Raw genomic sequence first — 24,341 nt, 5'->3', positions numbered from 1 at the left:
CATCGTCTCGTGTTGTGTAAACAGTCCCTCCCCAACCAACGCTTTGTTCCTCGAAACACCGACTGTCTGGTGAGATCCATGCAACGCCTGCTGCCTTTCGCGCCTCATATGGCCTTGCGCCGTTACTCTTGCAAACCCCATCATGTATCCCAAAACTCCGTCCCCACCCAAACCTGTCCCCATTGCCCCACCTGCAAAAGAAATCTACCCCACTGCAGACTCCCCCCGCCGAACACACCCTACGCAACCCGTTGCCGTTTGGCTCCTGAATGAGCTCCACCACTCTCTCTAAGACGCTTCCTCTCCAATTCTTCCTTCATGATACGCTCCGCCTCGCTCATCTTTTTCGGCGGCTCCTTGACTGTCACCTTCTTCGACGCCAACGGGTTGTTCTTGGAAGAAAAGACATTCTTGGGCTTGCTCAGAGACAATCCAATCTTGACTGGAGGCTTCGCCACGGGTCCTGACGCGGCATCTTCGCCAATCTTTGCCTTTGCCTCATCGCTTTGCCCTGCCGTCGGCTCCTTTTCGGATGATACTTGTCCATCTGTAGCAGGTGCTGGCGATTGAGACTCCTGTGGGGACACTGCCGGCTTTGCCGTCGAAGGCTTGAGGTTGAGCTGAATCTTTTCGCCGTCCTTCCGTTGCAAAGCCCTGTCCTCACTCGACGTCTCTGTTTCTTCTCGAGCTTCGGCTCGTGCTTTTTGGACTTGCGCCTGAATCAAGCGCTGCTCCCGCTCCTCATCGCCCCTCTCTTGTCTTTCCTTGCGCTTGATTGCTTCCTGACGCCGGAGTGCTTCTGGGCTGTTGTCGATCCAGGAGATGCAAAGCCCGTTTCCTTTCTCGTCTTCAGACACGCGACATATGCCTTCTCGACCGAGATATTTGCCAAACTCAGTCAACGACGGCCAGCGGGTCGCATTCATGTGAATGTGCTAGAGCATGTTAGCAGTCCAGCTTCAAGGATAGTGAGTTCAACCATATCAACACGCCATTCAGACGCTCATGAGGGTGCACAGAGGGCAGTACTTACTTCCTTGTTTCTGATGTATTCTTGGTAGAAGTGGTTCAGGTTGATCTTCTTTTCACCGTGGCTAGTCCGTAGCAACAAGAGAAAGTCCCGCTGGAACTGATTGCTGAAGTCGTTGATTGCCTTGCGTGGATCCTCGCCGACGAGCATCATTTGCCTGACGTGGCTCTCGCTCTGAACGTGACACTTGAAGCCGTTCTCGTCGCGACATTGCTTCTCGCAAGCCTGGCAGTACCATCGCAGTCTTTGCAGCCCTTTGGACTTCATCCTGTTGGCCTGCCATTTTGTCGATCCAACCTCTGCGCGCGGCATGTTTCCAACGTGCAGGTGAAGACGGAGGAGTCCGCCGGAGGTGGTTCTCGTGTGGACGGTGCTCGGGACTAGGGAGCGCGGTGAAGCGTCGATAGTATGCTGTCGAGTGCGGTCCGGCGATCGTCTGACGATGGAAAATTGAGTTGGTGCGGGCTAACTCGAGAACGGGAAGAAGATGTTTTGCGCTCCTCTTGGTCGTGAAGTGTTGCGACAGACGTTACTGTCCTCCAAAGATCGCTGTAGCGTTACCCTAGTGGCGGGACATGATTAGGTAATGCATTATCTTATCTCGATCAGCCAAGCCCATGAGGAAGTCGTTCGCTGCTAAGGTAGTTCGAACTTTGCTCCTTGGCGAATTCGACTGCTAGCTCCAATGTTTGACATTTACTGTAGCTCTTTAACGCGCCAGAGCCCTCTTGAAAAGAATTTACATGACATGGGAAGTCAAGTCAGTTGCAGGAGGCGCTATGCAATGGCAGGGTATCTTCTGGCTGGATGCGATTGAATCATTCGACAACAGGGCCGTACGGCACAAAGGAATTGCGATTGAGGACAAGCGGTCTCAACAAGACTCAGAATCGTCCTCTTCTAAAATCGGTTGGCTCCAGAGGCTTCGCTGCTTTGACATGCGGCTTTCTCGGGGCAGCTCGAGCGGCTCAACCGCCTTGGGGACTGCAACAGGAATCCGCTTTCTGCGTCTGCGCCGCTCAGCTCTGTAGTCGGCAGCGGATCGGACATGTGGAGATTTGGAGCATGTGTTGTCGAGCCCAAACATGGACTTGAGCACTCTAGTGCTGACGTGGAGTGCGCATCCAGCTATGATGCCAATGACGCTCGCAACTCCCACATAAATGTAGATGGTCTAACACGGTCACGTCAGAAGAGAGTCGTGAAGGGCCCCATGAGCCATCTCGCAGGGATGATGAGGGAGGAGTATCTACCTCGAGCTTGGCGAGTAAGGTCAAGGGCAGCAACGCGGCTTGCAGGGAGAAACGACCAAGATATACAAGCGGAAGCAGAACGAATTGCAATGCAAAATACAGGGGTGCAACGAGGATGAGAGTCCAGCGGAAAAGCGTGAAGAGCGGCAGACACACAAGGTAATAGGACGCCGTAAGAATGAGGGCCAGGTAGGCGTTCATTGCGGGGGGAGGATCATTCGAGGAGCGGAAGAATCATGATGGCGACGGGGCCAGGCGCAATTGATCCAGGTAGACTGGCAGTAGGATTGTAGGTGTGCAAGTGTGGAGTCCGGGAGGATGGAGGAGAAACTGAAGGACCCGCACGGCAGCACAGCTTGAGCTAGCCCTGAGCTCCGCCAGTCACCTAACCGGAAGCCTGCCCGCACCGCGACCTACGGCCTACCTTACTCTCACCACCACCACCTTACCCTCCACGATCAAGCTCGGCGCTTCGCACGACGACTTCTGCAGGACCACCGGCTCGTCTCTATGTACGCTCCCGCTCCGAGACGGAGTCGCCCGCCGAGACACGGAAGAAGGATAGCAGCGCACACGCACACGCTCTTTGTCTTGTGCGCATCCGGTTGAGCCATGGGCAACAATCCCTCGTCATCCCGCCAGAGTGCCAGCTCGCCTCAGTCGCCGTCGACGCATGCCGCCGCCGCCTCCCTCAGCAACGCGCCCGTCAACAATGTGCGCCGTGAGCCTCGCCGTCGCGAATCCATCCAGGCCCTAGCAAATGTCAAGGCTACGGCTGCTCCGCCTTCAGCAAGTCTCGAGAGCGCGACCGCACATCCCACCTTGAGGCCCCGCCCCGACTCGCAAGGCACCGGTAGAGCGCAGTCCGGGGCTACGCCGCAACTCAAACCCCAGGACATTGCCGCTTTGGAGAGAATGGGCAGCGACCAGTCGTACTTGAAAGAGGCGCCAGAGCACTCTTCGGCGCATCCAGGAACTTCTCCCTTTAGCCGCCCTGTCGATGTGCCCGCAGCCTCGCCGAGGCCGGGCACGTCGTCGTCCGCCGTCGATGCTGCCTCCTCGCAAAGCGAAAACTACCACATGCAGGCTGCTACCTACAGCAGACCACCGCGGCTGCCTCTGCCGATTGAGGAAGAAGTCCATACGCCGGGCTCGCCCATTATATCCCCTACGGACCTGCACTCGGCAATCACACAGGACGATGTCGAAGGCGTTCTTCCAGCACGGGCTCCATCCGTCTTGAGCAGCACGACCGCGGACGATGAAGAGGTGGGAGATGAGTCGCTGGAGACGGACGGGGGGATGCGCCCTGCTGTTCCCACCGTGATAGAGTGGCTCGGTCCTGGCGAAAAGGTCTATGTGACTGGCACCTTTGCGGGGTGGAACAAAAAGTTCCGGCTGCACAAGAAGTAAGTTTGAGAGCATGTCGTCCCCCTGGAGAAATGAGGCTTATCAGATCGTTACTTTTTTTAGTGGACCGAGTAAGCACAAAGATGCCTTTTCGGCCACCATCAACTTGCAGCCAGGCACCCATCATCTAAAGTTCCTGGTCGACAACGACATGGTACTTTCACCAGAGCTACCAACCGCCGTCGACTTTACCAACATCCTCGTCAACTACCTGGAGGTATCGCCTGATGATCTCCCACAACCTCAGCAAAGCGAACCTGTAGACATACCGGGTCAGCAAGCACCAGCCAAAACAGCATCCGAAGCCCAAGACCAAACCCAAGCATACCCATCGCAGGCCCGTCCCTCCAGTCCGGATGGAAAGCCTTCGAATCAGACAGGTGCGGCAGCACAAACATCAACTGCCCCCGAAACAAGCCGACCAGTTCCGGTGGCCCCTGCACCGCCCAAAAAGTACCACAGCGAGATTCCTCAGTTCCTTGCGGATTTGGATGCCGAGGAAGAGTCGTCGCGCTTTACGAGAGCTAGCACGGTGATGAACAGCCTGCCACCATCTCCAACCCTCCCGGTAATGCTTAGCAAGAGTATTCTCAACGGCAGCATGCCCATGAAGGACGACAGCAGCGTTTTGAACATGCCAAACCATACTGTATTGAACCATTTAGCGACAAGCAGCATCAAGCACAATGTGCTTGCAACCAGCGCAACGACGCGCTACAAGAGGAAGGCAAGTTTTTTTTTTTTCGAGTCACAACTAGAGGGATGCAGCCGACTGACGAACTTGTAGTTTCTGACAACAATCATGTACAAACCTACATCTGACACTGGAGAATGAGACTAAGTTCTCTGGCGATTTGCCATCTTCACTGATCTGACACGTGCAGAATATCTCCGCGTGAACGCGACCGGGGACCATGACGTCGTCTGCCGTGGCTGAGAAGCAAGCAGGACAAAAAGTAAAGAACGGCAGACGTTGGTGCTCACGGCAATGACGGCGGGACCAGAATTGCGTTGCGTGCGGCCCGAAGCGTGTGTACGCAGAGGATGGACTGTCGGGAGAGAATGGACATGGTCGGAGTCAAAGCATGGTGGGAGCATTGGAATGGCGATAGCGAGGCAGATGTAGGCATTGTAGAGACGCATGTAGACAGGGCGACGGCTTGGGTTTGTTGTTGTTGTTGTTGAAAGTCGCAATGGCACGCGGGCTGGGCTGGGGGCTCTTGGCGGGCGAGTTAGCGAGGTGGCCAGGAAGGCGGGTGCGGGAGCGGGTGCCTTTGCCTTTTGGTTAGACCTGAACCCAGACCCAGACGCAGACTGAGCCAGCAGCACCAAAGTCCGCGACCGACAGGCCCTACCAGTTGACTTTGCCTTCGCCAGCTCCCAACCCAATCCATCACCTCGCGCACCACCATCCATCGCAAAACTCATCAAAAAGCCACAGGCGCACTGCTGAGCGACTCACTCACCGCATCGTGTCGCGTTTGCCACTTTTGCAGCGTCTTGGGCCGACTGACGAGCGTTGCGTCGTCGCGCCCGTCGCGTCGTCCGCCGGGGTCATTTGCTAGGGGTGAAGGGCAACCTGTCCGTTTGGCTGCGGCTGCGCGCGCTGCGCTTTGGCTCTCTGCTTTCTGGCTCGCACCTCCATCTCTGCCTGCGCCAATTCCGACTACTTTTTTTTTCCACACAGTTAATTCACAAGTCGCATAGCGCTTTCACCTGCTTTCCCGCACTTCGGCCCATCAGGCACGGCGCTCTGCTGCTGCTGTTGCTGCTGCTGCTGCCGCACGCAAAGGAACCGGCACAGCACCCGAACCAAAGCAGCACACGACACGGACGGCCCGACCACCGTCCTGTCCCGAGTGTTTCTGCCCTGCGCTGCACTTCCGGCCTGCTTGCCCGCCACTGAGCGCTGACTTTTGAGCCTGTCAACAACCCGAAAAATCGGTACCCTGGGTATCAACGAAACACTGACCCGTCCTTTGCACGACCCTTCGGCCTGACCCAGATACTGCAACAAGCACAACGGCAAGAGGAAAAAAAAAAATCAGTTCAACGGGAGAGAAAGAAAAAAAAACCCTTGCACTGTCCATCACGACCTTGTTCACTTACTCTCCAAACCTAGTCGCAAGCCCAATCAAAAGCATTGTCACCTGGCTAGGCACCTCTCTCGCATATTGATCTTGGTCTCGGTCGTGGTCGTCACATGGGGAGCGACTGTTGTCGCCGAGAGGCCACAACTCACTTCACCTCATAATCGCGAGACCCGGCACCTTACATCATGACGCAGCGCATCACGGGCCAGCGCTTCCGCCAGCGCAAGCTCTCCACCAAGCAGAATCTCCCAATTTTGCGCGAGGGTGAGATTGAAGGCTTTGCTGACGATGAGGCCCAACGGCACATCCCCAGAGTCGAGACTGGTGTGGAAAAGGGAGAAGAAATCGTAAGTCTTTTCATCTGGTCTCTGCATGCACAAACATGCTGATACGCCTACCAGGAACACCACTTGCAAGCTGTCATCAATGCTGCTGCTGTAGGTGGCAAGATTTCGCAACTCTACATCCCCACCCCCGAAGCCAGGGTGAGTGTGCTGCGCTATGAGGATCTGTATCCGAAACGCTGGGTGCAGCCGGCAACGTACATCCGCTTCTCTTCAACCGTCGAGGACTGCAGAGGTACTCAGTACTGCATGAGCAGCGATGACGAGGGTTTTTTGGCAGCGCTGAATGCTCGCAAGCCTGCGACACACCAGTGCTCAGAGGACCAGTTTGAGGAGGTTGTCGATTTCTTCGAACGCACCGCCCAGGAAAAGCAGCCGTACGCAACAGTCGACAATGCCCCTGTCCTGTCGTATGAAGAGCTGGAGGCCGCATTCGATGAGACCATCAGCGACGGCGCACGTCGGTTTGCCAGGGAGATTTATGACCACTGGAAGAGGCAACGCTTAAACCGCGGCAACCGCAGCTTGATGCCGTCTCTGAAATTTGAGACCAATCTGGAGACTGATGATGCGGATCCCTATGTCTGCTTTAGGCGGCGCGAAGTAAGGCAGGCGCGGAAGACTAGGGGTAGAGATGCTCAAGTGACAGAGAAGTTGAAGAAGCTGAGGGTTGAGCTGGAACAAGCCCGCGAGCTGATGAGCTTGCTGAAGCAAAGAGAAGCTGGGCGGAGAGAGCAGCTGGCCAACGACAGATTGATTTTCGAAAAGCGCATGGAGGTCAGAGAAGTCAAGAGAAACCTCAACATCAAGGACGGCGACGAAGATCTCATCAACCAAAAGGTGAGCCAAATCACCAGGATTGTGAGTCACTTACTGATGAAGAGCAGCCCACTCCAAAACCCAAGCCCAAGCTCGATGCGAACATCATTCAACGAGGCGTGCCTGGCATGGTTGCCAAACCACAAGCCCGTGTCGACGGCCGCACGCTGGACAGCGATCTCATCCTGCTGGAAGATCAGATTGCCAAGAGAGAGGAGGACATCACCAGGTCCATCGAAACCAACAAGGAAAAACACCGCGAGTGGAACAAGCACTATGTCGACGTCACTTGGCGGGCGATCACTCCTCCTCTCGAGGAAGACACCCAACCAGCCTTCCGTACCGCTCTCACACAGTACCTACCTACACCTCCAGCATCTGTCTCGTCAGACGAGGCGCAGTCGACCAATCAAGCAGATGCTTCGAAGCCTGCGGAAGAAACCGGCGTGGTCCGATACACGACACCCCCGTACGAGTCATTTCAGGGCCGTCCGTCCTTCAGGCGGCGCACTGGGCGCGGGGGGCGATTCATGATAGACCGGCGAGGAGTAAAAAGGCCTGCCTCTGATGATATCGATGATCGGGTCGCTGAAAGGTTCAAATTTGACCAAGACAGTGACGAGGACGAGGACCACATATCCGTGGATTTCTACGCTGACTCTGCCGTCAAGTACCGCATTCTGATGGACAGGTCCGTCTCCAGAGAGGCCGCGATGCAGCAGGCCGTAGCGCGTAGGAACCAGATGGCTGCAGCCGCTGCGGCCGCTGGTCAGCTTCCAGGACAAGGCCATCCACCTCCTCAACAGAGGGTCGCCAACGGCCCCAGCTGAATGGACAAGGGGAAAGTGGAAGTGTCCCTTTGTCCGAATTCCCGCCATGCCTCTCCTCGGCGCCCCCCGACTTTGCAGCAGAGCCGCCATTGTCAGCTCTCGGAAGAAGAGGACCCGCGGGATCATTGAAATAAGATCGCAATACCTGTGCCCAAGATGAATCATTAGACGACAGCAGTGGATGAAAGCAGCAACTCCAGGTCTGTCCATTGGGTTCAGGGTCGCCGGCAACAGCTTCGCAGCTCGAAAGATATATTATACCAAGGAAGTGGGGAAGCAAGCGAAAGCTCCCAGAGCGAGGCTGGAGCAAACAAGTTTGGGGCTTGTTGTCCCCTTGGACGGAATCCGTCGGTCTTCTGTGCATTAGCAACAAGCGACGCAATATGGAGGGGAATGAGAAATTTTCGACTGCGTTGGAATACTCCACCGGCATCAGTCAGCTTTTTTGAGCGAATGCAAACCATGACTCCTCTCTGAACTCACGTCTTGCTCTTGTGCTGCTGACATTTAGTCGATTTTCCTTCTCTTTGCTGCGCCATTGCCCTCCTCATCTCCATTTCTCTTCGACGCCGAGTGCCCTTGTTCCAGCGTGCGCTCCAAGAACTGATCCGCTAGGGCCAAAATCGCTTTCTCGCCGATCCTGATGGCGAGCGCCATCTTCTTTCTGGCAGAGCTGACGCCAGAGCTGGCAAGTTGCCTGTCTTGCTCCAGCGAAGTTTGGTATTGCGACTTGCGCGCCTGGACGGCACGCTGTAACACTCTGGCGATTGCAAGAGTGAGATCCGGCTTTGGGAGTTTTCCCTTTCTCTTGAGGCGCTCGAACTCTGCTTGCGGTAGCAAGAGGGTCGCGACCAGGATGCGCATTTCTTCGTCAAAGATCGAACATTCGTCTTCCGGATCAAGCGGGTTGCGATGAATGTCGTATCCGGCTTCTTGGAGGCCTTCCTCTTCGAGATGGCCGAGCTGCGACGGTAAGCTATGACGTCCCATTTGTCAAGATGTTCTTCTTGCCTTTGCTTCCAACTCATCCGCAGACAATTGGCTCTCGTGTCGCGCAGCGTCCACAATGAGGTCTGTCTGGAGCTCCACGACATCGTACTTCTCGTACAGAGATGTGACATATCCGTATCGCCTAAGGAGGTCGCTTCTGGGAAGCGGTCCATAATCGTTGAAGAGTTCTTCGCCGGCCCTCACATCCCTCAGGGCCTCCATCGTCAAAGCATCGGCGCCATAGTGCAGGCGAGCGTTGTTCTTGTCGGCGTCGGCATTCAACATGTCAGCCAAAGGAACCATGCCTTTGGGTAGATCGGCCTCCTCTTCCTCAGACTCATAGCCGTCTTCATCCACGTCTTTGCCGGTCGATTCTTGCTCAATATCAAAAGCGTAAGCCATGATGGTTGAGCCCATTCGGTGAGCCAAGGCCAACAGTTCTTGGTCGCTCACACTGGCCCCTGTGCCGTCGGGGAAGAATGCGGCGGCGTGGCTGCGAATGAGCGGGATGATGCTCTCTGAGAAGATTTGGTCTGCGTGGGCTTTGCCAATCTTTTGGGTGACGGCGCTGGCCTGGAGTTCGGCCAATTCTTCCTGACTCCAGAACATCAAGGTATTGAAGCTCTCGGGTAGGACATCAAAGTACGGTTTCCACGCACTGTCGCTTCCCCGCAAATGCTCAAAAATCATGGTAGTAATCAGCGAGCTCCATGGATCAAGCTGGGCCAAGATTTGCGGGGCAGCGGTAGACAGAGAAGAGGTAGAAGCGCTGAGAATGTTGGAGCGGGGTATGGTGAAGAGAGCTTCGCCTTCTGCTATGTCTTGTATGGCCACTGTGAAGACGGATGAGAAGGGCATTTCCACAGGCTCGAGCAACTGGTTCCATACCTACGCCTCTTCCAGCACCGTGGCGCCGAAGGTCTGCAAGCTGGATTTTGGGGGACACGGAGCAAGAGCGCGCCGACAACCAGGACAAGAAGGCGGCCGATTGTGTTTCGAAGTTGTCCAGTCCGCCCATGTTGACGCTTTGGAGAGTGGGACAGTGGAGGGCGGCGACGCTGCAAGTGATGTCAGAAAGGAAGAAAAAAAGAGGGCATGAAGGTCGAGTGGTCAATATTGGCGAACCAAGAGAGAGACGAGTGGCCGGCGGAGACCCAAAAGGTCAGAGCTCAACGGTGCGGCTTCCATGTCCGCCGAGGGTCCCTTGGCACGCACCAGGTACATGTACCTTATCGATAAGCCATTATTTCCATCGCTTCCGTCATGATTCGTCTTTCATACACCATTCACCTTTCGCCATGACTGTCGCTCTCGGCCTCGAAGGAAGCGCCAACAAGCTGGGTGTGGGAATCATCTCCCACCCTGCCCCCGGCAAAGAACCCATCGTCCTCGCAAATCTTCGTCACACGTACAATTCCCCGCCCGGCGAAGGCTTCTTGCCCAAAGATGTCGCCAAACACCACCGCTCTTGGGTCGTCAGGCTTGTCAAGCAGGCCATGCGACAGGCAGGAGTCACTCCCGACCAACTAGACTGCATATGTTATACCAAGGGACCTGGGATGGGCGCCCCGCTACAGAGCGTAGCTGTCGCCGCGCGAACTCTGTCGCTGATGTGGGGCAAACAATTAGTAGGAGTAAACCACTGCGTCGGACGTATGCCACCATGTTCCTCGATTTGAGCTCATGACGCTCGCTGATTCGCAACACAATAGACATTGAAATGGGACGCGCCATTACCGGAGCGCAAAATCCAGTCGTCCTGTACGTGTCGGGAGGCAACACTCAAGTAATAGCTTATGCTGCTCAGCGCTACCGCATCTTTGGTGAGACGCTGGATATCGCCATAGGGAACTGCCTCGACCGTTTCGCGCGCACCTTGAAGATACCAAATGATCCCGCTCCCGGCTACAACATTGAGCAGCTTGCCAAGAAGGGAAAACACCTCGTCGAACTCCCGTACACAGTCAAGGGGATGGATGTCAGTTTCTCGGGCGTCAAGGCTGCTATCGACGAGCTGGCCGCCAAGATTGACGATGCCCTTCCTGAAGATCAAAGATTACAAAGTGAAGAAGATGGCGAGCTCATTACGCCAGCAGACCTATGCTTTTCTCTCCAAGAGACGATATTTGCAATGCTGGTGGAAATCACCGAGAGAGCAATGGCTCATGTTGGGTCAACGCAAGTGCTCATTGTTGGAGGCGTTGGCTGCAATGAGAGGCTGCAAGAGATGATGGGCTTGATGGCCAGTGACCGCGGCGGCAGTGTCTACGCAACGGACGAGAGATTCTGCATCGACAACGGAATTATGATTGCCCACGCTGGACTGCTTGCGCATGAGTCTGGGGTGGTGATGTCCTTTGACGAAACTACATGTACGCAAAGATTCCGGACAGACGAGGTTTTTGTCAAGTGGCGAGAATGAGGACCGTTGCGCAAGGAGCTGAAATGGACGCAATGTGGATCACTTCAAGAAGGCAACCCAGGCTTTGGAACCGACATGCTATGAGCGACATGGGCAGCAAGGCTCCCGTCTCGTCCGGCTTCTGCCCTGAGTCCTCGAGTAAATGGGGACATGGCGTATGCTTATGAGGCTCGCGCGGAGCCTTCTCTGCTCCTAGATTTCGTGGATCCAAGCATGATCATTGGAATTGAAATTTTCCAGGCGATACGCCACAGGCGAAATTGGGCCATGATTTGGCATGGTTATTTAGCAATGCGATTTCTTTCAATACACTGAACAACAATGCAAATATTCGAAATGGTAGGGGTAGTAAAAGGCGGCAGGAGAAAAGCTGGATTCGCATCATGGTTTGCACCAGACCAACAAATGCAAACGATTGGGTTTTTTGCATGTACCTAAGGTACAGTACCAAAGTGGGAGGAATTTCATGACATCAGACGGGAATCCAAGGCGCGACCTGAGTCATTGAACACGGCATTCTTGGGCAACATGACTTAGGTACGTAGCTGTGGGCGGGAGCTCCGCGCAACGGACGGGAACCAACACCACATGTAGTCCTCTCTCCCAACTCCCTCCTTCCTATTCCTGTCTTTGCGCTTTTCGCTCCTCCTCCTTTAATGCGCATACCGATCTTGTCTCTAAAGACTCAATACCACCTGTCTGAGCCATTTTCCTCCACAAAGTCCTGCTCGACACCTGCTCGCCATGGACGTCGTCCAAGCTGTCTCGGGCTACATTACCAAGATGGTCTCTGCTGGCGACAATGCCTCTGGGACTGGGCCACCAAAGATGAAGATTCTTCTACTGGATCGTGAAACGGTAGGTCCGTCACCTCAGATAGCTAAAGCTGCCATGTACCTTGGCTAATTAGAGCGAAGGTGCCAATTGTTTCGACCGCAACAACACAATCCGCGCTTCTCAATCATGAAGTCTACCTCACCGAGTAATCCTCCCTCCCAGCGCACTGCTCACCCACTCTGACCAGGCTCTTCTAGCCGGCTAGACAGCGACACCCGCGAGAAACTGCGTCACCTCCGATGTCTTTGCTTCGTGCGCCCCACGCCAGAGTCGCTTCAATACCTCATCGATGAGCTCCGGGAGCCCAAATATGGAGAATACTACATATGTACGTTTGGTGTAGCGAAAGAGTCCGACATCATCGCTGACTGCATCAGACTTCAGCAACATCATCAGAAAGTCTTCTCTGGAGCGACTAGCAGAAGCGGACGACCACGAGGTCGTCCGAGCTGTCCACGAACACTTCGCAGACTACCTCGTAGTAAACCCTGACCTCATGACTCTCAACCTCGAGTACCCCCGACATAAGATATGGAGCGGCAGTCCTGACATGTGGCACCCGGAGTCTTTGCAACGGTCGGCTGAGGGTGTTCTTGCCCTTCTACTGTCCCTCAAGAAGAAGCCATTGATACGATATCAAAAGAACAGTCTCCTCGCAAAGAAGCTTGCTACCGAAGTTCGGTATCAAATGACGTCAGAAGAGCAGCTCTTCGATTTCCGGAAGACCGATACTCCTCCGATTCTCCTCGTGGTAGACAGGAGGGATGATCCTGTAACGCCTTTGCTCACGCAATGGACTTATCAAGCAATGGTCCATGAACTTCTCGGAATCAAGAACGGAAGAGTAGATCTGAGTGACGTTCCTGACATCCGACCAGAGCTCAAGGAAATTGTCCTTTCCCAGGACCAGGACCCCTTTTTCAAGAAGAACATGTACTTGAATTTTGGAGACTTGGGCCAGAATGCCAAAGACTATGTGGAACAGTTCGCGTCAAAACAGCAAGGCAACCTGAAGTTGGAGTCAATCACAGACATGAAGCGCTTCGTTGAAGATTACCCAGAATTTCGCAAACTCTCTGGAAATGTCACCAAACACGTCACCCTCGTCGGAGAATTAAGTCGAAGAGTTGGCCAGGATCGACTGCTCGACGTCAGCGAGTTGGAACAGAGCTTGGCCTGCAACGACAACCACAACAACGATCTCAAGGTAAGCCTCTAGCCATTTTTCAATGTGGAGAGAGTCCTAACACGAGAAAGCAACTTCAATCTATCATACAAGATCCCGCGATTCCTTCGGACAACAAACTGCGACTGACAGCGATTTACGCCCTCCGCTACCACAAATATCCTTCAAATGCCATCCCCGTGGTCCTTGATCTTCTAGCAGTCGCTGGAAATCTCTCAAGACACCGCATTGGACTCATCAACAAGCTGCTGATATACCATGAATCTTTGCAATCTTCCCCGGCTGCTGGTGGTATTCCCGACCTTTTCCAGTCCGGGTCGTTTTTCAGCAGCGCTCAGAGCCGCTTCAAGGGCCTCAAGGGGGTAGAAAACGTTTACACACAGCATTCCCCTCGACTAGAGGGTACGTTGCAGGATCTGATCAAAGGGCGGTTGCGAGAGCAAATGTATCCATTTGTAGAGGGGGCCGGTACCACCAGAGACAAACCACAGGACATCGTCATCTTTATGGTAGGCGGGTGCACTTTTGAGGAAGCAAAGATGGTGGCGCAGGTCAATGCGAGCTCCCCTGGTGTCAGGGTTGTCCTGGGTGGCACAACAGTACATAACAGCGCCTCTTTTCTTGAGGAGGTTGAAAGCACCGTGGAATCGTGGCCTGAACCGCCACCATCGACGGCCGCGGGAAGGTTGAGAAGGGAGGTCGACCGATAGGAATCGTCAGGAATAATTAATGACTCACGAGAGCTCCACTCTCATCGTTGTGGCTGTCCTTTTACAACTATGGCTTTGCATCCGATCGGAGGGAGTACAGACATGAACGTCTTCGATGTCATCTACCCCAGTGCGAGAATTTACCCGAAGTTCTTTCCCTCCAAAACGCTGTTTTTCCACTGAGGCCACAATGCCATCTGACAAGACAGAGAAATTTACGCTGACGCATCCTCTCGCAGTGGCTGCTTCCAAAGTTCGCCCCCTTCTATGGACAGGGTAAGCAGCTCCAAACTGTCTCCCATGGTGTTGATCAATGCCCAACTAGTGTTTCCCTGGAATATACGGCCCCAAATCTTGAGTACGATAAGGGCCATTCTACGTGGCTCTATTTCTTTGTTTGCCGAGGGCGGCAGCAGGTCTACTGATGACTGGGCTTCTTTGAGCATACTCCTAACCCAAAGCAATATGCGTTTCTCGTAGTCTGCATCGATTGGACTGATTAAAGCAACGAATACAAGAAGGCAAGGAGAGACAAACTCACCGGCAGCTTCGTCGTCTTCCTTGATTCGATCCGAATCAACTTGGCACAGCCATCGTGCCAGGAAAACGGCGCATTCAAAACTGCATACCGAATGGTGAATACCCCAGAAGAAATGCTGGCTCTTTCCGAAAAAGTCAATGCCAATTTTGACCGGGATGCTTAAAGCATGGGCTGAGTGAAGGAGAGCAGGAATGACCATCTTCCCACGATGGACCCTCGGGGCGTTTTCCAGCGCCGCTGCGATTATGACCGGATCCCGACTGTGTAGCTCTCGATGAGGCCCGATGTCGAAGACCAGCCGGATGTAAGCAAGAGCAAGGAAACAGGTCGACGTGAATGGAATTGGACCATTCGGATTTTGAGGATCGAGACTTGACTCTGGAGACTCCTGCCATCCAAGCTTCCAGCGTTGGAGCGCCTTTCTGTTAACATATCAGTATCTTGAGTTGCGCATCACTCTTTCCGCCACGCGCGAGGAGGTGCACTCACTCCATTTGCTCCTTCAACCCCAGTGTTTCTGCTGGCGCAAGAGCTGATATTTGGTGAATACAGAAACATCTTTGGATCAACGCAAGTATCAAGACAAAATTTCCAAGTGGGGAGGCAAAATGCGCTGGCAATCGAGGTTCTCCCTCATGCTTCAGGAACAAAGATCTAAATGCTTCTTGGAACAACGGCTCCGGCTCAGGCGTCGATAGGCCAGAGGCTAGCCACTCCGAGCGCGTTTTTGCGTTCCATCTTTGAGATGGGCAGGGCAGTCGGAGCTGAATCTCGTTCCCCAGAATGATTGGTGGCAGATTATGAGTTATGGTGTGAATGGTTAGAAAACAGAAGGCAATCAGTTTTGTCCGCCGGTCCATTTCGATATGGGCCCACTTGTGCCAGTCCTCCCCAGCATCGTCTATCGAGCTTGGGTCGTCCCTCAAGCTCAATTCTCGGAGGCACCTCGACAAGCTGCTTTGCAGCTCTGTTGCTTCTCGCATCATCTCTGGGTGATCTTCCCATGTTGCGAAGGCAGTGACAAGAAGTAATGCGCGGATAGTCTGCATTCGCTGATGTCTCGCATCGGCACTGTATTCGAGGTCTCTGAATCGAGGCCGCAAATCGTGACCTCCGGCAGAACTTGTGGACCTCACCGGCCCAGATGGCGCATCGGCAAATTTTCTCATACGACGTCGCCGTTGCTCAAGAGCAATTGCCCTAGCGGCATCGAACAGCAAAAGGCCATTCTGATTCTCAAACCTATGCTGTGCCCCGACCGCAGCGATTGCGAGGACAAGCTCGGGAGTACACTCATCTAGTCGAAAAGTGGGCACGTGTATGAAAGGCAGGTGATCATGAAAACTCCCGAAGTATCCTGATATGTACCGAGTGAGAGTATGTCTTGATGGTAGAGTAAACCCGGAAAGCACCTCTCCGAAGCTTCTCAGGTTGTGGTGCAGATTCTTGAATTGCATCTCACTCACGTTCCATGGCGGCTCTGCTGCATCCCTTTGCTCAAATGCCACTGATATCTGTCAAATACTGGTCAAGCTTGGGGCACGGATTGTTGTTCTTTACTTACCTGGATCTTCACTGATTCCTCGCAACGGATTCAGTAGGCGATTCGGCTCGTTCGCTTCGCTGGATTCCCCTACGGAAGCTTGGTCTCCAGCACCACAAGGAAAGTTTTGCATTGGCTCTTGAGCACCGTCTTGACTGTTTTGGATGTTGCTACTCCCTCTATGTTCATTGTGGGCGGATGGGTGAGTAACATGACCTTGGACATGCGCCATTGTATTTGGAAAGGCAAAAGAATTCCAATCTGAGCTTAGTCCCATGAAATCGACAAAAGTTGTGAAGTCGTGTATTGGGTCAAGTGGTGAGTTGGACATTTCCACGTCTGCATCTGACTTTGTCAGTGGTGTCCTTTTGGGGTTTACTGACTCATAGCATACAGGACTGCCAGGTTGGTGGATTTAGGGCGGAGACTTGGTTCACGTCGACAGAAGTGTTGGTTTCCAGCAATGGGGTCTCCAGCGACGGCGTTTGCAGCAGGTGGCTCTCGGCCGCATTGGAGCGGGCTTCGGCAGCCTCCAGCGGACTTTTGGAGAGCGAGGAGCTTTCAACGGTATGATTGGTTTGAGGACTGTGTGGAGATGTTGCAATGCTCTGGTGGTCCAACGCATCATTTGTCGGTCGATCAACCTGTGCGTGTGCAAGACGCTGGTGGCGGGTCAGAAGATCCTTGCGCGAGAAATTTCTGCCACAGCAACATCTGTATGGCTTTTCCTTGGTGTCTGGCCCGCATGTCTTGTAAGCCCCACGGCCACGGTTTGAAATGGGTTCAGGAGAGATTTCCTACGTGTGCGAATATGACGTTGCAAATGCTCGAGGCGGACAAAAGACTTCTGACAATTGGGACAGACCAAACTGCGGTTTCGGATTTGCGCCATCGCTAAGATCCATTGAGGTGATTGAGGTGGAGATTGTTGGAGGAAGAGTGGTTTAGAGTACAAGGCCGGCACGGCTTTTTTGGAGACATCTCCAACATGTGGGGCAACGCCAAACCTACTTTCTCCGACCTCATCTCCAACACTCACCACCAATTAATCAGACAATGGAGCTTCAGGAGGTCATGTTCAAGTACAAACGGTCTTGGGCTATTTTTCGAGAATGGATGTTCCCAAGCTTCATCTCTAGCAACCCCAATCATGGAGACTTCGTCGTTGAGTACTCGCGCGGGCATGCAGGACACACCCTTGGAAACGCACGACAGCGAGCAAATCAAACAATTGGGATTGGGCGAATTTCCAGTTAGACCACTTTCCCTGTTTGAAGAGGTGCTTTTTGTCTCGACGGTTGTGTCTGTTCAGTTTACTGCACAACTTGGTGTTGGGCAAACACTGAGGTAAGCAACCCCAGTTGGAGGAACAATTTTCTCCCAAGGCTAACAAGCTGTTCTCTTGCAGCATTTTACACATCATAGGGTCCTGGTTTGATGTCTCAAATCCTGGCGTTCTCAGCTGGCTGATTGCTGGCTACAGCCTCACCGTTGGGTCTTTTATCCTTCCAAGCGGGCGGATGGGAGATGTGTTCGGATACAAGCGCATGCTGTTGATTGGCTTATCTTGGTACACCATCTGGTCCATGGTTGCTGGACTCAGCGTGTATTCCAACCATGTGCTGTTCATTGTTGCACGTGTGCTCGACGGGATTGGGCCATCCATCAGTCTCCCAAATGCTCTTGCTTTGCTCGGGGCATCGTATCCGCCGGGTCTGAAGAAGGTGTGTCAAAGAATTCATCACGAAACTTAGCTGAGTAATGCTGATCCTTGGAAAGCAAATTCTGTTCGCCCTCTTCGCTGCTGCGTCGCCCGCTGGAATTGTTGGTGGTGCTGCCCCAGCAGGTCTGTTTGCACTCGCTTGGTGGCCATGGACTTATTGGTCTACAGCCATAGCGCTGGCATTCCTTACGATCGCAGGCAGCCACGCAATACCCGATCCTCCTTGCTCGAAAACATCAGCCAGGATATCCTCCATCAAAGATGCAATTCGAGAACTCGATCTCGTCGGCGCAACGACCGGTATCACAGCTCTTGTTCTCATCAATTTTGCGTGGAACCAAGCGGTTGTAGTTGGCTGGCAGGAGCCATATGTTTACGTCACGCTTGTCCTTGGATTACTCCTCACACCCATATTCTTCTACGTCGAGATCAAAGTTTCCACCAAACCCCTGATACCCTTGGATGCCATAAACTCCGATGTTGGGTTTGTCCTCTTCTGCCTCGCGTGCGCCTGGGGTTGTTTTGGCGTCTGGATCTACTATATCTGGCAGCAAATGGAAATCATCAATGGTCTATCACCACTTCTTGCCGCCGCGTGGAAGTCGCCCGTCGTTCCTATCGGTGTCGTCGCTACAATCGCAGCTGGATATCTGACTGGTCGCCTACATCCGGCAACTTTGATGATCGCTGCAGAGCTTTTTTTACTGGTCTCTGCAATTCTGGTCGTCACTTCTCCGCCAAAACAGACCTACTGGGCTCAGATCTTCCCCTGCTTTCTGATGGCTCCATTTGGGTTGGACTTGAGCTTCCCCGCGGCTACCCTCATGATGTCTAACTCTGTAAGTAAGGAACATCAGGGAGTTGCGGCGAGCTTGGTCAACACTGTTGTCAACTACAGTATAGCACTTGGCCTGGGAATGGCGGGCACTGTTGAGCAGCAGATTGTCAAGGGCAAAAGGCCAAGCTTTGAGACAACGCTCGAGGGATACAGGGCTGCCTGGTGGTTTGCCATTGGATTCTGTGGCTTGGGTCTCGTCATTAGTATAGTATTCCGGATCAAAGTGACACTTCGAGAACGTGGCTCAACAGGCAAGGATGAGGTTGTTGTTTAGAGCTCACTGTGTCTGTAGATTTTTCTTATTCCATGTGGAAAATTAGAACAAGCCAGGCAACAAACACGTTTTCTGGAATCAATGGACTCGGTAACTTCGGAGATGAAGTCATAGGCATATCTCGTTCATAGATCCAAGCTCGCAGTGAAATATCGGCCATTACAAGAACTTTACTTTATTCGGAGTTGAAGCTTGCGAGATCTGCCCGTACATTCAAATTTATGACGTCGCATTCTCGAATTTATCTTCTGTGTTTCTCCAATTTCTCCACCTCCAACCTCCAAGTTTCGGGCCGATCAATGTGCAATACGTACATATATTGATGGGTTCTGGCAGGAAGTCAAAGTAATCACCATTATCTCCTCTACAAAGTTCCACCAAGATTTCCTTGTGCTGATCCGCGGTTTCCAAGCCTCAGTAAGTTGTCATGACGGATCGCCCTTACTTTCTTGGTTCCTCTCACTGATTCCGCAAAGTCATGTCCTCCCTGCAGTATTACAACGAAGAAGGCGCAGGCCAGAAACACAGTGACCTCTGTCACTACTCTCAAGCTGTCGTACTTGGCGACATTGTCAAATGCTCCGGCCAAGGCGGTTGGGATAACACGGGTGCGCTTGATGCAAACGATCTCAACCGCCAGGTGGAGCTTGCTTTCGAAAACGTCGACAGAGTTCTAAGGACTGTTGGTCTACGAGGTTGGGAGGACGTTTACAGCATTCGCAGCTATCATGTTGACATTCGTCGTTCGCATGATAAGTTCATGGAGATGCTGAAGCAGCGGATACCCGGTCATCGTCCCATCCATACAGAGATTGGCGTCCCAGCGTTGGCGTTCCCTCAGATGATGATTGAGATCGAGGTCGAGGCTTATGCGGGCCGTAAATAAGCATTGGGCCGCGAGATAGGGTTCCTTCCAAGCAACCGCTTCAGCGCCTAGGTTAGACTGATATTGAGGGAAATCTACATCATCCAACCCTAATTAGTACCATCATAGCGATAGGAGTTCTAACACCCGTCTTTGAATTTCAGCTGCCTATTTTTACTTGTCTGATACTGCTGCCTGTATAAACAACGCGTGCCTACTTGTCTAAGAGCCTGCAGGTACTTGTATTAAAATATAATAGTTTGCTTCCCCTAAGGGGCTAGATGTTTGTTTATTTAGTTTAATATCTCTTTCTTAGTCTAAGACTATAAGAGACTAAAGTTTCTACTCTATAAAGATATATAGGTTAATATTAATTGCTTTTATAGAGCTACTAACTTTTATAGGCTAGTCTTAGAAATACAGCGTCACTACTATTTTTAATAAATCTTATATAAGATAACTTAGACTAAATTCTTAGTGTATAAGGTATAAATAAGTGTAAACAAAAAGTATAAACTAAAAAGTACTAACAAAGAAGATATAAGGGGTTAAAATCTATAGTAGATTTTACTAAATTTTAATTACTCTATAGAACCCTAGCTAATATACTACTATTTAGTAGTAATACTAGTATCTTTTCTAGAGGGTAGAGTAGCCTATATTATCTTAGAGTTTTGTTATAATTTTTTATAGCTAATATTTTTAGTACTTATAGCTTTTTTAACTTTTTTAAATTTTTATTTAAACTTTTTATTTATTTTTTATACTTCTTAAAACTTATTAATAAGTCTCTTTAGTAGCAATACCTATAAATACTATTATTAACTCTTTTTATATAATATACATTTAATTTAAAATACCTATAATCTATATTTAAGTAATAGTTAGCTAATACTAATTTCTAGGTGTCCTATTATAGGTGTGTGCTAGCTACACACTAACCACTTAGCTTAGTATTATTATTTATTTATTTATTTAGTTTAACGTCCCTCTTTAAGTCAATAACTATAAGAGATAGGGATAGGTATCCTAGTAGTCTATAGCTATATATAGGATAGTTCCTAATAGGTTTAAACCATAGTAGGCTACTATACTAATTTATAGCAATCCCTTTTTATATTTGTTTTTAATAATTATAGTTAGACATTTTAGGCCAAGCCCTTATAGGAAAATTACCAAATTGGTAATATAAGTAGAAATAAGCAAATGCTAAGTGAGTGTGTATTTTAAAGTAAAATAGTAGTGTTTTATAGATAGGGGAGCTAAATATAGGAAAATTATAGGAAACCTTAACTTTATAGCTAAAGCTATAAAATTTATAGGTTAACCTATATACTCTCCTATCTCCTTAACCCTTCTACTAGGTGTCTTGTTGGTTGTTATACCACTATTTAGTAGCTATTTTTATATTTTAAATAAAGGCTAGTATAGCCTTTATATTTTCCTAATTTTTAAAAAGGTTTTTAATACTTAATAAGGGGATATCCCTTTTAAGTAATTTTCTTTCTTCCCTATAGTCCTTATATAATAGTAGGAGGTGTATAGGTGTTTCTTTAGAATATCTTTACCTATATATACTATTATTTAACTTTTTAGTTTATAATAGGTAGGTTTTAAAGTAACTATATCCTATTTTTAGCTAATAGAATGCTGAGGCTATAGGTCTTTCTATATCTCTAGGAATTAAAAGCTTATTACTAGGTTTAGTATTAAAAATACTATAATAGGAGGAGGAGCTACTATTAGACTTAGCCTTAGCCTTATCTATAATATCCTACTACTCCTTATTAATAGTATCTTTAATATCCATACCTATAAGTACTAGGGCTTTTGGATAATTCCCTAGATCTTTCTTTGTAGCTTCCTTAGCTAAGGAATTAGCTAATTTATTACTATATATACCTATATAGCTTAGGACCCATTCTAATATTATAGAGGCACCTTTAGAAGCTACTATTTTAGCAGCTTCTATAGCCCTTATTTACCATAATTATCTAGGTTTATTAGAAGGATTAACTATCCTATATATAGCTAACTAGTTATTAGAATATATATAGTATTTATAGTTATTTTCTATATTTTTACTAGTATATTTAAATACCTTAGTAATCCCTTCTAGTTCTCTATTATATACTAGGTTAGATTTCCCTATATTTAGGGATTCTAACCTACTATTTAATAGATTACTAGGTAGGACTACTAAGCCTACACCTATACCTTTACCTATAGGTAAACTAGAGGTATTAGTATAGATATAAGTAGTCTTCTAGCTTTTTCTCTAGTTATTAAGGTTAAGGTGCTCTAATAGAGCTTCTTCCTTATTAAGGGAGCTAATTCTATAAGAGAATAGGATTATTACAGTATAAGTAGAGCAAATCATCACTAGTAACTATAGTATTTAACTATAGTAAGGCAAGTCAGTTAAGTAGGCAGTAGATATTATCAAGTATACCAAGCTACTAAGCTAAATTAAGGTAGACTAGCTAAAAGAGGAAAGGTATACTAAGCTCTACTTAGCTATATAGTTAACTATAATACTAATACTAACTCCCTACTCCTAAATACCCTACTCTATAATACTACCCCCCCTTTAGTAGGCCTCGCCCTTAAGGCCTTACCTAAGTCCTTAGTTATTCTTATTATCTGAATCTTCTACTAGTAGGTATATCTTAGCTTAATTATAGTAGTCCTTAACTAGATATTAGTAGTTATAGAAAAAACCTCTATTAGTATTATAGGACTCCTAGTCTAGTAGATAGTTTTTCTAGTCCACTTAGAACTACAAATAACTATTTCTTTTAAACCTATAGCCTATAATAGCTATAACCTTACTATTTTTAAGGCTATTATTATTAATAAGGGGCTTACTTATCCTACTTAGTTAGCCCAGCAATAGGTTAAGCCTAGTAAGGTATAGTTATAAGATATTAAACTAAGGTGAGCTTTATAAGCCTTGTAGTAGTTTAAGTTAAGCCTAGTTACTATAGACTTATAAAACTTAGTAAGGCCTATTAGCTTTATAATTAAGTCCTCTTAGCCTTAGGTCTTAGTAATGTAAGGCTTCTATATAGATATAGTAACCTAGTTTAATCCTTAGTATAGTATATTATTAATTAGCTTATATAGCTATATATACCTACTAGATACTAAGGTTCTCTTATATTTCCTACTAAACTTAGTATAGCTCCCTAGAGATCTTTTATATATCTTCTATTAATAGCTAATAGGCTTAAGACACATCCTATTCACTATACTTAGCTATATTAATATTAAATAATTACTTTATCTTATAACTAGTATAGATGGTAAATAGTAAGTAGCTATTAAGGCTTTCTATAGGAACACTATTAGCTACAAGCTATACTAGAGGGAGGAGGTTGTACTAGTTGGTTTAATAGAAGTTACTAAAGTAGTAGAGGTAGTTCTTAATATCCTAAATAGCTTATTCTAATTAGCTATTAGTTTAAGGATAATATATAGTAGAGTACTTTAGATCTACTCTAATGATATAGGCTAGTATAGCCTATAAGTAGGAGATAAAAGGCTAATCTTAGTTAGAGATAATTAAGTTAGGAAACCCTTATATAGTAAAGATATAGTAGAGGAGGGTCTATATAGTAGATTGCTATCTCCTTATTTACTATATTAAGGGTAATAAAATATCTTACCTTACTAAGTTAATTATATATAACAAGGATTATATCCTTATCCTTACTTCTTACTAAGGGTCCTATAAAGTTTATAGTAATATGCTGCTATAGCTAGGTAGGGATAGGGAGAGCTTAAAGCTTACTAGAGATAATAGGATTATTCTACTATACTTAATTATAGTATATATAATTACTAATAGCGCAATTAATAAGAGCTTAGAGGTAAGGGAACTAGTAGTAAGGCTTAATAAGTAGCCTTATATAATTATAACTAGGGTGTCTAGTAAGGGGGCTCTTATAAATGTAGTATATAAGGTAAGCTCTTAGCTCTACTAGTATAATAAGCCTACTATCTATAAAGATGTTTCTAGCCTAATTAGTATAGTATAGTAAATTAGTATTAGTAGCCTTTACTTACTAAGTATCTATCTCCTCTATATAAGCCTTATTAGCTACTAGGATATTATTAATATTAAAGTCTATAATATCCTCCTCCTTAGGCTTGTTATCTAACTTAATATATTGAGGCTAAGGGTTTTCCTTTTCCTTTTTGCTTTTGCTTTTAGGAATGGGTGCTTGCCAGGCTTGGCAAGCACTACTCTAGTTAGTATATAGTTAGTCTTCCCTCTAGGGAGAGTTAGCTTAATTAATTAACTACTTCTTTAAAATTTTACCTTTACCTGTTGGCACGCAACAGAAAATAGTAGCTAAAAGTAGTTGCTTTATACTATTACCCTCACCACTATAGTGTTAGACTAAACAAGAAACACCTGGACATGTTATAAAGATGCTTCTGTAAAAGCCTAAGTAATAACAGCCTAAACCTGCCTGCAAAATACCTCTATAGAACACTACATAAGCTACATTATAAGGATGCTAAGTATACCACATTTATAGAAGCACAGCCACAGGCTTAATTTAGGCGTTATATTACTAGAACTAATACTAGGAGGGTAGTTAACCCTACTAAGGCTATAACAAGA

At 48.9% G+C, this 24,341-nt stretch overlaps 10 protein-coding genes across 10 annotated transcripts; 6 read left to right on the top strand and 4 right to left on the bottom strand.

The window, feature by feature from the left end:
- Positions 1 to 239: 239 nt before the first annotated feature.
- On the bottom strand, positions 240 to 1,342 carry BKA78DRAFT_291162 (domain of Kin17 curved DNA-binding protein-domain-containing protein; the record flags this gene model as incomplete). Its single annotated transcript, XM_066885851.1, has 2 exons — positions 240 to 935; positions 1,034 to 1,342. 2 exons carry the CDS (start codon positions 1,340 to 1,342, stop codon positions 240 to 242), a joined length of 1,005 nt encoding a protein of 334 aa, XP_066749147.1.
- Positions 1,343 to 1,904: 562 nt separating this feature from the next.
- On the bottom strand, positions 1,905 to 2,484 carry BKA78DRAFT_348555 (uncharacterized protein; the record flags this gene model as incomplete). The annotated part of the gene is made up of 2 exons (XM_066890655.1): positions 1,905 to 2,204; positions 2,284 to 2,484. The coding sequence occupies 2 exons, from the start codon at positions 2,482 to 2,484 to the stop codon at positions 1,905 to 1,907; spliced, it is 501 nt and encodes a 166-aa protein (XP_066749146.1).
- Positions 2,485 to 2,706: 222 nt separating this feature from the next.
- On the top strand, positions 2,707 to 4,505 carry BKA78DRAFT_8990 (5'-AMP-activated protein kinase beta subunit, interation domain-containing protein). The gene is made up of 2 exons (XM_066893930.1): positions 2,707 to 3,692; positions 3,757 to 4,505. Exons 1-2 carry the CDS (start codon positions 2,896 to 2,898, stop codon positions 4,478 to 4,480), a joined length of 1,521 nt encoding a protein of 506 aa, XP_066749145.1. The 5' UTR covers positions 2,707 to 2,895; the 3' UTR covers positions 4,481 to 4,505.
- Positions 4,506 to 5,971: 1,466 nt separating this feature from the next.
- Positions 5,972 to 7,779, top strand: BKA78DRAFT_291160 (enhancer of polycomb-like-domain-containing protein; the record flags this gene model as incomplete). Its single annotated transcript, XM_066885850.1, has 3 exons — positions 5,972 to 6,133; positions 6,188 to 6,991; positions 7,018 to 7,779. The coding sequence occupies 3 exons, from the start codon at positions 5,972 to 5,974 to the stop codon at positions 7,777 to 7,779; spliced, it is 1,728 nt and encodes a 575-aa protein (XP_066749144.1).
- A 437-nt stretch (positions 7,780 to 8,216) lies between these two features.
- Positions 8,217 to 10,023, bottom strand: BKA78DRAFT_8983 (uncharacterized protein). Its single transcript, XM_066893928.1, has 3 exons — positions 9,658 to 10,023; positions 8,791 to 9,602; positions 8,217 to 8,742 (listed from the first exon to the last, which is right to left on the bottom strand). Exons 1-3 carry the CDS (start codon positions 9,785 to 9,787, stop codon positions 8,287 to 8,289), a joined length of 1,398 nt encoding a protein of 465 aa, XP_066749143.1. The 5' UTR covers positions 9,788 to 10,023; the 3' UTR covers positions 8,217 to 8,286.
- Positions 10,024 to 10,031: 8 nt separating this feature from the next.
- On the top strand, positions 10,032 to 11,504 carry BKA78DRAFT_302016 (Gcp-like domain-containing protein). Its single transcript, XM_066887409.1, has 2 exons — positions 10,032 to 10,422; positions 10,482 to 11,504. The coding sequence occupies exons 1-2, from the start codon at positions 10,068 to 10,070 to the stop codon at positions 11,189 to 11,191; spliced, it is 1,065 nt and encodes a 354-aa protein (XP_066749142.1). The 5' UTR covers positions 10,032 to 10,067; the 3' UTR covers positions 11,192 to 11,504.
- BKA78DRAFT_302013 (vacuolar protein sorting-associated protein 45) lies at positions 11,505 to 14,068 on the top strand. Its single transcript, XM_066887408.1, has 5 exons — positions 11,505 to 12,049; positions 12,109 to 12,173; positions 12,226 to 12,356; positions 12,406 to 13,235; positions 13,286 to 14,068. The coding sequence occupies exons 1-5, from the start codon at positions 11,936 to 11,938 to the stop codon at positions 13,922 to 13,924; spliced, it is 1,779 nt and encodes a 592-aa protein (XP_066749141.1). The 5' UTR covers positions 11,505 to 11,935; the 3' UTR covers positions 13,925 to 14,068.
- A 71-nt stretch (positions 14,069 to 14,139) lies between these two features.
- Positions 14,140 to 16,958, bottom strand: BKA78DRAFT_358816 (fungal-specific transcription factor domain-containing protein; the record flags this gene model as incomplete). The annotated part of the gene is made up of 6 exons (XM_066892364.1): positions 16,810 to 16,958; positions 16,403 to 16,744; positions 16,030 to 16,347; positions 14,955 to 15,972; positions 14,466 to 14,887; positions 14,140 to 14,405 (listed from the first exon to the last, which is right to left on the bottom strand). The coding sequence occupies exons 1-6, from the start codon at positions 16,898 to 16,900 to the stop codon at positions 14,140 to 14,142; spliced, it is 2,457 nt and encodes an 818-aa protein (XP_066749140.1). The 5' UTR covers positions 16,901 to 16,958.
- A 233-nt stretch (positions 16,959 to 17,191) lies between these two features.
- BKA78DRAFT_244764 (major facilitator superfamily domain-containing protein) lies at positions 17,192 to 18,843 on the top strand (the record flags this gene model as incomplete). The annotated part of the gene is made up of 3 exons (XM_066884063.1): positions 17,192 to 17,355; positions 17,417 to 17,732; positions 17,788 to 18,843. 3 exons carry the CDS (start codon positions 17,192 to 17,194, stop codon positions 18,841 to 18,843), a joined length of 1,536 nt encoding a protein of 511 aa, XP_066749139.1.
- A 478-nt stretch (positions 18,844 to 19,321) lies between these two features.
- Positions 19,322 to 19,729, top strand: BKA78DRAFT_291154 (Endoribonuclease L-PSP/chorismate mutase-like protein; the record flags this gene model as incomplete). Its single annotated transcript, XM_066885849.1, has 1 exon — positions 19,322 to 19,729. The coding sequence occupies one exon, from the start codon at positions 19,322 to 19,324 to the stop codon at positions 19,727 to 19,729; it is 408 nt and encodes a 135-aa protein (XP_066749138.1).
- Between the last annotated feature and the right edge of the window lie 4,612 nt (positions 19,730 to 24,341).

The sequence above is a fragment of the Phyllosticta capitalensis genome (genome assembly GCF_038381095.1).
Source record: "Phyllosticta capitalensis strain CBS 128856 chromosome Unknown BKA78scaffold_1, whole genome shotgun sequence".
Classification (NCBI taxonomy): domain Eukaryota; kingdom Fungi; phylum Ascomycota; class Dothideomycetes; order Botryosphaeriales; family Phyllostictaceae; genus Phyllosticta; species Phyllosticta capitalensis.
Note: the sequence above shows the minus strand (reverse complement) of the source record. Positions and strands in the feature narration are given on the sequence as shown.

Excerpts from the sequence above, each read along its gene's own strand:
- BKA78DRAFT_8990 (XM_066893930.1), top strand. The coding sequence starts at position 2,896 with ATGGGCAACAATCCCTCGTCATCCCGCCAGAGTGCCAGCTCGCCTCAG. Across the intron at positions 3,693-3,756 it reads AAGTTCCGGCTGCACAAGAA|TGGACCGAGTAAGCACAAAG; the intron begins GTAAGTTTGAGA and ends TACTTTTTTTAG.
- BKA78DRAFT_302013 (XM_066887408.1), top strand. The coding sequence starts at position 11,936 with ATGGACGTCGTCCAAGCTGTCTCGGGCTACATTACCAAGATGGTCTCT. Across the intron at positions 12,174-12,225 it reads CATGAAGTCTACCTCACCGA|CCGGCTAGACAGCGACACCC; the intron begins GTAATCCTCCCT and ends AGGCTCTTCTAG. Across the intron at positions 12,357-12,405 it reads ATATGGAGAATACTACATAT|ACTTCAGCAACATCATCAGA; the intron begins GTACGTTTGGTG and ends TGACTGCATCAG.
- BKA78DRAFT_302016 (XM_066887409.1), top strand. The coding sequence starts at position 10,068 with ATGACTGTCGCTCTCGGCCTCGAAGGAAGCGCCAACAAGCTGGGTGTG. Across the intron at positions 10,423-10,481 it reads AGTAAACCACTGCGTCGGAC|ACATTGAAATGGGACGCGCC; the intron begins GTATGCCACCAT and ends GCAACACAATAG.
- BKA78DRAFT_8983 (XM_066893928.1), bottom strand. The coding sequence starts at position 9,787 with ATGGGCGGACTGGACAACTTCGAAACACAATCGGCCGCCTTCTTGTCC. Across the intron at positions 9,603-9,657 it reads CGGTGCTGGAAGAGGCGTAG|TGGCCATACAAGACATAGCA; the intron begins GTATGGAACCAG and ends CCGTCTTCACAG. Across the intron at positions 8,743-8,790 it reads CGGATGAGTTGGAAGCAAAG|CTCGGCCATCTCGAAGAGGA; the intron begins GCAAGAAGAACA and ends TTACCGTCGCAG.